At 48.7% G+C, this 11,848-nt stretch overlaps 1 protein-coding gene across 1 annotated transcript; it reads left to right on the forward strand.

The window, feature by feature from the left end:
- Positions 1–1,580: 1,580 nt before the first annotated feature.
- Positions 1,581–7,058, forward strand: LOC120842654 (lysosomal alpha-mannosidase-like). The gene is made up of 3 exons (XM_040213805.1): positions 1,581–1,730; positions 4,630–4,782; positions 6,490–7,058. Exons 1-3 carry the CDS (start codon positions 1,647–1,649, stop codon positions 6,706–6,708), a joined length of 456 nt encoding a protein of 151 aa, XP_040069739.1. The 5' UTR covers positions 1,581–1,646; the 3' UTR covers positions 6,709–7,058.
- The last annotated feature ends 4,790 nt before the right edge of the window (positions 7,059–11,848 follow it).

Consider the following 11,848-nt stretch of genomic DNA (forward strand, 5'->3'; position numbering starts at 1 on the left):
TGCGGCATTAGATGATAAGAACGCCGACGCGTCTTTGGCACGTCCGAACAAGTAAAAGGGCGGCATTGAGAACGCGCAGGGAACAGGCAATGACGAGGCAGCCAAGCGATCACCGTAATTGGTTGTGGTCGGGAGGGAAACTAGAGCCCGTAAGCACATTTGGCGGGTCGCACGAAGTGCTCAAGGAACAGACGATATCTTACACGCCGCGTGGGGTGACTAAAGCACGGAACTCCACAAGACTCTGCGATTGCAGAATGTGGCTATCAGAGCGTTTCGTCGCGAGGGGTACACCCTACAAAGAATGTTGATGCGAGAGGAGGTCCACTTCAGGGTGAAAACCAGATGGCGTTCGTCCGTGTCACCCCGCAGCGTCAACTCCACCGGTGTTTGGAAACCAGTAGGCCCGTCGCCGACAAAGGGATACGCTGAGAACGTCGAGGCCAACTACTATCCGGTCGTGTCCTGGCTCTACCTGAGGGACAACGCGACGGGTCTTCAGATGACGCTGCTTCCAGACAGGCCGCAAGGCGGTACTGGCTACCGCACCGGGCAACTTGAGCTCATGGTGCTTGTTACGTCCTCTATTATGCACGTGTCGCGCAATAGATTTTTCGCCGAATTCCCCAGAGGTCACGCGCGAAGCGTGAAACGGATTGAGGGAATGTCGTGTATGCTCCCTATGCTCCCTCTTTGCTCCCGCGGCATCTACCATCTGACACTGAAGGAAGAGATAATAATGTGAGAGTGTAGCGTTGTTGGTCGCCTGCATTGCCCTTTCGCTAGCGTCTTGTTCGTCGCCTCCAAGATCACGTTCGTCGCCTGCTATATCCGGTTGTATACAGGATGTTCCCAGCGATCCCTTCGGCAGCGCAGACGTAGCTGCACGCTTTGCAAGAGGCCTATAATCGACACAGTCACAGCGTCCGTAAAAAACACACGCACCACCTGGCTTCTTTTTTTGTTATCAACATAATGCAACAGCGTGTAAAAGCTAAAAGAATATGGCAAACGAGCTCGTACCGATTCGAAGATAAATACACAATAATCAAATAACTAACTAAAACAATGACCAAACACGTTAGCTTCAGACAGCTACGAGTTTGTTTGGAGGCACACGAGTTGACTACTTGGCTTTCCTTAGCTCATTATTGAATAGTCGATGTTTTGGCTTTGGCTTCATAAGGGCAAACAAAAAGCAAAGCTCGGTTATGTACAACACTAGGGAAGAGATGAACGCAACAAAAATAATGAGCACAAGCATTCCCTTCACGTTCCTTAGGGACACTATATAGTATAGCTACGCTAAATTATCGGCACACCCTTCCCCGAATTTCTTGTGAGCACCACCATCTCTGTGCTCAGTGCAGAACGTGCGCAATTGGGGCGATCGTGACTCTCCCGTCTCCCCCAAACCATTTTTAATCACAGTTGCCAGACTATCGTTTGAAAGGTTGCTGTTTGCAAACGTCTCTACTGGCCATGGTACGGGCGCGCAGGTGCAGCGCAGGCTAACGGCGAGCGACAACAAGGGTCTTGAGGACCCGCTGGACGACCGAGGCTTGAACAAGAAGGGCGTGGTAATCCGCGGCAGGCACCTGCTGCACCTGGCGCCCATCCAGGAGGCTGCAGTACGCGTGCGCGCGATGGCGAACGCGCTCGTGCTCGCGCCCGTGCTCAGCTTCTCGGATGCCACCGCGCCATACAGCAGCGACGTCAAGACCCGACGGGTGAGAACTGCGCCTGTCCGTTCATGCTATTTTCAAAGGGTGCGAAAACTCCATATGTCCCTAGCAGAGGTCGGCATTTTAGATCACCCTCAATCGCCCTCACCCTCACAGCCAAACTCACCTAAGGCCCTCCCTCACCCTCACCCTCACAGTTACACTCACCCTCACTGACCCTCATCATCACAGTCACACTCACCTTCAGCCCGTCACTCACCCTCACTGAACCTCACGGCCCTCACATCCCTCACGCACTCATGGCCCTTACGCCCCTCACGTACTCACCGCCCTCACGCCCCTCACGCGCTCATGGCCCCTCACACTCATGGCCCTCATGCCCCTCACACACTCACCGCCCTCATGACTCTCACGACCTCATGGCCCTCACGCCCCTCACACACTCACCACCCTCACGCACTCACCGCCCTCACGCCCCTCACGTACTCATGGCCCTCACGCCCCTCACGCACTCACCGCCCTCACGCCCCTCACGCACTCATGGCCCTCACGCCCCTCAGCACTCACCACTCTCACGCAGTCATACCCCTCACGCACTCACTGTCCTCAAAGCCCTCATGGCCCTCCCACCCCTCACGACCTCACGGTCCTCACTCACCCTCAGACTCATGAATGTTCTTGATTCAGAAACTCACTCACCCTCACCTCACCTGTGGAGATGAGGGTACGTGAGGGCGAGTGAGGGACCTCATGAGTGATTTTTGCCGAGGTATGCCCTTCACGCACTCATGGCCCTCATACCACTTACGCACTCACCGCCCTCATGGCCCTTACGCACTCACGGCCTTCACGTCCCTCACGCACTCACCGCTTTCACGCCCCTCACGTGCTCATGGCCCTCACGCCCCTCACGCTCTCACCGTCCTCACGGCCCTCACGCACTCACAGCCCTCACGCACTCACGGCCCTCACGCACTCATACCCCTCACGCACTCACGATCCTCACAGCCCTCATGGCCCTCACAGCCCTAACGGCCCTCACACACCTCACGACATCAAGGTCTTCACTCACCTTCACACTCATGCATTTCCTTGGTTCAGAAACTCACTGACCCTCACGACACCTGTGAAAATGAGGGTGCGAGAGGGCGAGTGAGGGCCCTCATGAGTGAGGCGTGCCGAGGTATGGTCCCTAGCTGAGGTTGGCAAAAAAAAGGGAGGCTGTTCTTCAACACGCTGGAAGAATGGCGTCCGCAGACTACGATGGATACCCCGTTTCACCATAAGGGCGAGTGAAGATTCAAAGGAGTCCTCGAACGACGCCTAAGGGTCGCTTAAGCTGCAGCCAAAATGCTAATACATCGGACAAAGGACAGTTTGGATGTACTGCGCGAGGCTTGTTTCTACCTTGTATGACGATCCAATCACTTTGTCATTCAAAAGCTTTTTAGACATGATCGAAGCGTTCACATCATGAACCAAACTTACTCCGAAATTGCTTGTAACGTGCCCGCAAATACTTTTGTCATCATGTGTGTAGCGAATACCGTGTTTTTTTGTATAATGTATGAGCAGTTTAATTATGGTTCTAGAGTGCTGCCACAAACACCCTGAGAATAGGGTGCTGGAAATCTTAGCGACATCTTCAAGATTTTTTTGTTTTTGTTTCCGAGCCACAAGTTTGCAAGCAATATGCACCAAGTGCAGCTTTCGCATGCGGATAAACCGTATATGCACACGCAATAAATTGCGCACGGTACCTGAATCGCGGTTTTTGTTGGATGCTCCACCGCCTTAAATACTCGATAACTGAGATAAATAAAATTTAAAAAAAAATAATAACTCGGTCGCAGGAAAGCGATCCTGACATTGTGACGGTTAGGTATGCTACTTTGCGTGAATCCTCAGCGTCCACACATAGTGGATCCAGACCCACTATTTTCCCCTCGCGCAAGTTTGCTACCGATTTCTTTATAGTCCAAGGTGTGTGACCATGGTTCTAGGCGCGTACCTCCAATGCAGGGATAAACGGTTTTTCAAATACAAGTACTCGTAGTACGTATCTGAAGCACTTTAAGTATTTGTAGTTGTTAATTACCTACTGGCTTATGTATTTGTCGATTACATATAAATACCGCAACTGGAGTATTTCAAGCACTGCCCAAAGAGAATTCGGGGCACTGTTCTTCGCAACCAAATGCGATGTTGTGCACTCTTCGCAGTGGGAGTCATATGCAAAAAGCATAAAACGTGATGTGCTTTGCTCATAATAATCATGAAAGAAAGGTAGGAAGAGTAGAACAAGAAATAAACGGGCTTGGTACAATTATTGACTTTTTAGTTGGCTGATTTAATTTTTTAGACATCGGATTAACGACATGTTCTCTGAAAAGTCTTTATTGCTTCAGCAGAGCCTTTCAAACTTCACTTTATTTGGGCAGTGCCTTTTTTTGCTCGGGCTTAAATTTAAGTCTAAGATGTCAGTCCATGAGAACAAAATATATTTGTAAACGTTTTGAAGATGATTAAAAACTCTCGTTGTATTTGCGTCTTGCATTCAAATAGTTTTCTAGAAAGTGCATTTGGATTTTTAATCAAATACATTTTTGCCGAAGTATTTTGTATTTGTATTTCGATACATTTTTTCTAGGTATTTTGCCCATCCCTGGTCCTGTATATGGCCATGAGTATCCCGGTAATAAACACTATGTTTTCTCGAGTAAGTCTGCTGCCGCTTTACTTCTCGTCAAAAATGTGTGACCATCGGTATAGGTCCACGGCCATGTACGGCCATGAGCTGTGTATTTAACGTATACAGACAGTTTATGCATGGCTATGGATATTTGGGTAAGAAGTACCCATGGTCATGCAAGGACCATGGCAATAAGCGGCGTTCTTGCTTAAGTAAGTGTGGGTGTGAAGCTGTTTGCCCGCCTCTGTGCAGTTCAAGGGCCTTGCCACGTACCTTCCGATGGGCGTGCAACTGCTCACTCTGTACCAGGACGCGCCCGGCCGAGTGCTCATGCGGCTGGAGCACATGCAGCCGGCCGTTCCTCCGGACGAGCTCACCGCGGTCAACGCCACCATACCCATACATGTGCGTTCCGACGAGACGTGGAACCTATACTCGCTGACAATTTAAGAAACACAGGGCGTAACGAGTGCTGAGCGTATTACTGTCAGCCCACAGGGGTAAGAACACCGAAAAACGAGTAGCGAAGCCAGAAGCGCGAACGTTCGAAGCGACACCTGCGTTGTTGCATTATGTCTAGGCGGAACGCAAGTTCGTCTGCTCCTCGTACAGGGGTTGCGATAATGTCAAAACGCCAAGCTCTTATTGGCTGATTGCAAAAAAAAAAAAAAAAAAGTGTGGGTAGACCAGGGTGTAAGATAGACAGGTGGGGAAACGAGAGCCAACTGAGCGACCGGATTGTGACCCCTTCGGTTTTTTCTTTTTCTGTGGCGCCATCTATGTGGAGCACCGCGAACTCTCACTCCGGGTGGGCGACCGGTGGCGACCGGCTAAACTGACGGAGATAATTTCTCGTGGATTTTAAATGGAGAACTGTCGTGCTCTCGGTTTATTTTGCGCACACTCCCATAAAGTTCCATACAAATCCGATTCCGACTTTTTTTCTTCTCGCCGCAGCGCCATCTGTCGCAACTCGGGGGTACCCGCAAGCAGACGAGTACACAATCCGGTCACGGCGCTGCGGTAGGCTTCTATGGGCCGTTTCCCCACCTGTCTATCTTACACCCTGGGGTAGACCTCAAGGCATCTAGCATTGAGGTCTACCCACTATCCTTCCAATCAAAGCCATTCAGAGCTCGGCGTCGTTCTGACGTCATCGCAACTCCTGCACAGGAAGCAGACGACTTGCTCTCCGCATAGTTCACACATTGGCGTTTCAGCGTGTTCGCGTACGCTGCGCTCGCTTCTAGTCGCTTACGACGAGAAAACACTTTTGCGCACCGGCGCCATCAGTCGGGTGGCCCGGGAACACTTCCAATCAGTGTATGGTCCGACTGAAGGTTTTAAAGTACTTGAAGGATCAAATCTATGCTCACTACCAATGAGAAACGCATTAGATTTGGAAGGGGAAAGGGGAAATCAGGTTTTTGTTGTTGTTTTTAGGCTAGGTGGCGCTAGCTACCGCCCGTTATAAAGGTATACAGCCCTTAATATCTAGTCATTATCTATCCAGCCCACAGACACAAAATGGCGCGTAAGCAAGGAGGTTATAAGTACTAGGAGGGGGCACGTTGCAATATTGGTGAAGCCTAGTCATAAAAAGTTTAAACGATGTTGCGGCCAACGTGACCGTAGATCTCTCCGGTAATTGGTGCGCGTGACATGTCACGTGTGAGATGGATGGTTGATTGCAGGAGGATTCCTTGTAGGCTTGCCCGCGCTCTGTCCGGCAGGTTTTATCAGATCGAAGGCTAGACGAAGGCTAGGTACGGTCACGTGATGTGGTCACCTTGGCCTGATAAGTGAGGAGGGTAAGGAGGAAAATGAGAAAGAGGCGAGGCGTCAAGGGAGCACGGCTTGTAGAGGCTACGCGGTTGACGTCATGCCCTCTCCTACCCTTCTATCCTCCTTGCGCGTAAACAATTATAAACATATATATACGCTGCTGGGAAGACACGGAAAGAACGTTGGGTTTAGCGCAGCTGCCCCTACTGCATTTCTATAGCGGTATTGCGTTAAAACATGTACCGGTTCCCACTGCTTCACTCTGTATGAGAAACATTTGAAGTTGGAAACGCTTCGAAAGCAGACGGAACCTTCTGTAACTCGCAGGCGTTGTTGTCGACCTACACCATGAAGAACTTCCGCGAAGTGTCCCTAACCGCCAGCCGCTGGAAGAACTCCAAGTTCGAGCCTCTTCGCTGGACTCCCAGCAACCGGTCCGCTGTCCCCAGGAGCGAGCCCCGGCTGGACAGGTCGGACGCCAAGGGCGCCCTCGCCGCGGTCCAACTCTTCACGGGAGAGATCAGGACCTTCGTGGCGGACTTGTAGCGAGATCGGAAAAGGACCTCGGGAGACCGACTCCGGAATGCCTTCGGGGCAACTCTTAGACCTGCAGCTTTACCGGTCTACCTAGAGTAATTGTATCGGCTCTGCTCGCAGAGCCAGAATATCGCGTTCTTTCTTCTTGCGCCGCCAACTTCCTATTGGCGGAGAAGCAGTCCCGTTCGCCAAGCTGGATCCAAACATAATGAGGGAGAGCGACCTTGCAGGCGCCGAGTTTTGGGCTGAGCACGTTTCTCGATTTGCGCTTGCGAAATATACATCCTACACTAAAATCGAACGAAGTGGAAAGTTCCTTGACCAGTTGACATTATGTGCAGTCACTGTTTACAATATAATCGTGTTTTCTTTTCTTTTTTTTTTTTATATTGCGAGCGATGTTTTAAGACATGTTTCCGAAGTCTGGGAAGCAGACAACATGGAGGACGATGGTGTTGCTCGCGTCTGCGACGCTCGCGAAGTGATACGCGAACAGCACATTCGGGCAACTTGGACCAGACGAAAATGCGCAACTACGACTTGCAAATAGATGACGTTTTCGTCGGCTCCTATGTCCTACCGTGGGCGTAGAGAAAAACAGAAAACAAATGACGGGACGACGCCGCGTGCGCGGCGTGTCTACTCCGAGCGCGCCGCAGCACGCCACTTCAGAGCCACGCTATCTACGCCTCCAGTTCTTCTGCAGAAGGGACGGTCACTTCCCGCCGTGCGACTTGGGTCCAACATGGCCACCCCGGGAGCACCATTGCGATACCAAATACCATGCAAGCCAATACTGGAACCTCCCGCGGAATTGATAAGGATCGATAACTGGGCGAGTTGGTGAGAGTTCATGTTGAAAAACAGCGCGACTGGGACGAGGACACACAGGGATGAAGAGAACACAAGACAAAGCGCTGACTAGCAACTGGTTCGTTATTGCAACATAAGGAAGGATGACAATGAAATGAAAAACATGGAATCAAATCAAAATCAAATGAAATCAAAACATGGAAACCAACTCGCCCAGTTATCGATCCTTATCAATTTCATTTCTTCTACAAAGGGCTCTTTTATATGTTCTCACGACTGTCTTTCCAACCCTTCCATGTTATCATCGCTCATTGCTATCTACGTGTGCAAGGCAAGGGCGGCCTCCTGGTATGCAAGATCTTCCTCCTGCCCACCGGACCTACAAGTCCTCTGCGGATGGTTGGTACCATCTCCGGGTCACTCGAGAAGACTGTGTCGAGTTCTGTGCTCTGAATGGTGGCAGCAAGTCCGCCATTTCAAGGAATGCCTTCGGATCGCCTGCTCTCGAGGGAGAAATTAACACCAAGCCTCTCGTCTTTCAGCAGGATGGTCAAGGACCACAGCACAGGCCACTGAGTTCCTTTGGAACCAGGTTCGTCTTACATTACCACCCAAGAAGAAATCTCATCCAATGGAAGGTAACGTTGTCGTCTTGGGCGATCTACCTGTCCCAGAACAACACCAGAACATCCTGAAAAAAGGACCGAAGTTTTGCTTCGAGCCCACCCTTAAACGCGTTGACAAATTGGTTTTGTCCAGGTTCATATCACGGAATGTACCAGAGGAGGACAAACCTAGGTGCATCACCGAATGTGTAGACGTCCTACTGAAAAGTGAAGGTAGCCCCAAAAGATTCCGCAGTTTAGATCCGACGATTAACTTTCTCTCATCCAACAACTTGAATGTTATGTTATCCGACAAAGAGGGGTGTTTTGTAGTTATACCGAATGGTTCATTCTCCGAGAAAGCTCACATAGCTATCCAAAAAAATTTTAGAGAGGTATCGGAACGTCCAGCTGAGATAAAAAGAAGAACCATTAAGTTTCTCACTCAACTCAACTTACACAAAATCGCGTCAGCAGCCCAAAAAGGAGAAGACCTCACGTTAATTGTGTTTTTCTCCGCTAAAACCCATAAACCCGGTATCCCTTTCCGCACCATAGTATCGGAACGCAACACTTGGCAACACGCAATCTCGGGATATTTACAGAAACACCTAAATTCCCTTTCAATCGTTGACCCTTTACGTATCCCCAACTCCAAGGTGGTTATCGATTTTCTACAAGACAGCAATCTAGAGGGGTGCACAGCATTCTGCATTGATGTAGAAGACTTATACTACTCTTTGCCTCATGATGACCTCATGGTAAGCGTTCAAGAGTGCATTTTGGAGTATAACAACGAAACTAAGTTTAGAACGCAATGCGGAATAACAGTTAAACATTTCCTTGAACTATTATCCGTGTATTTAAAATCTACTTTTATAGGGTGGGAGGAAAAAGTGTTCGTTCAAAAGTCAGGTGTTTGTATAGGGTCAAGAGTAGCGCCTGTACTAAGCGATATTTTCCTCGGGAAAATAGGTAGAGCTCTAGTTCAAAAATTGGAAAATGACACCATTAAGATCTTTCGATATGTTGATGATTTTTTTGGTATTTGTTGAAGCCTCCGGTTGCGAAAAAACACTACATTACGTCCTTAAAGTATTCCATGAGCTTGGCCAAGGCCTTAGGTTTACTTATGAGACCCCAAAAGAGAGTCGAATTCAGTTTTTAGATCTCCTCGTTGAATTCACAATAGAACACATTTGCTGGTTGTATCATCCTAGAACATCAAAGAGTTTGCTAAACTACCAAGCAGCGCATTCGAAGCTCGTAAAAAGAGGAATAGTGTATTCCTGTTTGAAATCCGCTTTAACAAAATCATGTGTTCACACAATGGGCGTTAGCTTCACTTCCCAGATTCAAAGGATAAGGGATTCGGGATACCCAGACTCAATTATTTCATCAGCATGCGATAGTTTAATAAAACTCGTAAAGCTTAGTTCCAATTTCATGCTGGAGGAACCAGTTAAAAAAGAAAAAAAGAAAGTTTCGGTCATTCCTTATCTTCACCGCATTTCGCACGGACTTAAAAAAGTCGCGTCCAGATACGAGGTGAACGTTGTTTTTTCAGCCAAAAACAAACTAAGTAGATTATGTTCCGCGGTACGTGCACGCAGGGAGGGGATAGCAAGATCGGAAAATAACACATGTAAGGTAAACCATGGAATAAAGTTCGTGTCGTGCGTCAAAGGCGTGGTTTACCGCATTCCCTTCTCCTGTGGGCGCTGTTATATCGGGCAAACTGGCCGGTGCTTAAACATCCGACTAAGAGAGCACCACAGCTCCTTGAAAGGCACCGCTAATTCACATCTAGCGGTGCATCGCAGAGATTGCGGTTGCGTACCACAGTTCGAAAACACCACCATATTATTTCAACACCACGACCAAACAAGTCGAGATATGGTAGAAGCCTACAACATCATGAAGAGCAACAGTTCATGTGTGAGCCAACCTTCGGTGACCATGACTCCCAGCGAAATGAAGTTTTTGGATTCAGGGTAACCCAAGCTCCGGAGGAAAGAAGAAGAACATAAGTCAACAATCGGATGAAAAAGAAAAAAAGAAGAAAGGGGCTTATTCCACGAGGCGCCAAGCAAGCGCGCGAACATTTGATCCCATGTTTTTCATTTCATTGTGATCCTTCCTTATGTTGTAATAACGAACCAGTTGCTAGTCAGCGCTTTGTCTTGTGTTCTCTTCATCCCTGTGTGTCCTCGTCCCAGTCGCGCTGTTTTTCAACATGAACTCCCGCGGAACGCGGGCGAAAAGTGATCGCAGCGCCCCTGGCGAGCTCGGAGTCTCCGCTAGCAGACGAATTCTCCACAATTGGTTTTGCCTATCTCCGTGCGAGGTGACCAATGAAAAAAAATTTTACGGGTATTCGCTACCTTCAACGTTGAAAAATAGGTGCCACCTCATGAGTGAAGGACATTTCCTTCGCGTGGGAAAGATGTTACAGCTTGTAGGGTGCAATTTTTGGGCTCTCCTGAAGGAAACACTCTGTAAGAACTTACGTAAGCCAGGCAAAACACGAGTGTACCCTCGCCCTGTTTCTTAAAAAATGGCAATGTAAAAAAAAAAAAAAAATCGGAACATAGCTACGTTTCAACTTTACTGTTCTTATCGATCAATTCGTTCTGCTGTTGCTATTCCAATTTCTCACGAATGTATTGACACCGTTTCGTCGAATAGGCGAGCTGGCTAATCCCGATCGTCTCCGGATGAAGAAGCGAAAGGAAAGTTCGAACCACGTACGTTACTGCGATATCAGTATGCTCTGGAAGAAGTCGATTGTGCACATGAAAGTCTGACGCTATTACTGAAACTAATAAAAGCGGAGTTACAAGAAACAAAAGCACTCGTTGAACGGTCGTGCACCTCCTACCATTTTTCAGTCTTTCATTTTATGTTTGAGGCGACGCTACGCCGCCACGGTCTTTCTTCCTCCCGCGTTTATGTTTTTTTGGCTTTTTTTTCTTCTTGTGTTTACTTGACGTTCGCGTATTTTGCTTTGCCTTGTTTGGTTTAGTTTTTACTTTCTTTCCTTCACTTGGTTGCTTACTACCACCGGTTCGTCTGCTACGCCATGCCCGGACATTTGGAAGGTCGTCTGCAACTTTGTTGTTACTGTGTTTGTTTTGTTTCTCCATTGTCGTCTGTGATAACCTCCTATGTTCGCCTTCGACTGAGTTTCTGATCCGAAATCTTTATATGTATTTTTGATACATAATAAATATATTAAAAATTATAAGCTCCTTATACATTTCTATTCGGATTTTATTTGAGTGTACGCGGTCACGTCTGCTATGGGTCCTCGTTGGTTGATCAACCGGCCGCCTTCGGGCATACACCAGCACATACTTGGCGATAGCAGGCATGCCATGTGCTCCTTACCACTGCAAAAGCAAGTTTTTGTGATGTGGTGGAAAATCCTTCTTCCGCTCCCCGAAGACTGAACAAACGTTCGCGGCGGGCTACCTCCCCGGGTGCCGCTGACCCTAGTGACGCCACTGTTCCTGCTTGTTCTTTAATGCGGTAGTGGGAAATGTATGATGCAGAAAGCATCATACATTTCAGCCAAAAGCACCTAGAAGACAAAGCTCAGCCAAAAGCACCTAGAAGACAGTCTGCGCCCAAGACGCACACGTCTGCCGCTCAGGGCGCCTTGGGGATTCACAAACGATGGCGTCATGCGTAGGAATTGTCTTCTGGATGGTACTGGCTCAGCAGACAGG

This window comes from Ixodes scapularis, unplaced genomic scaffold (genome assembly GCF_016920785.2).
Source record: "Ixodes scapularis isolate PalLabHiFi unplaced genomic scaffold, ASM1692078v2 PGA_scaffold6__148_contigs__length_123643588, whole genome shotgun sequence".
NCBI classification, from domain to species: domain Eukaryota; kingdom Metazoa; phylum Arthropoda; class Arachnida; order Ixodida; family Ixodidae; genus Ixodes; species Ixodes scapularis.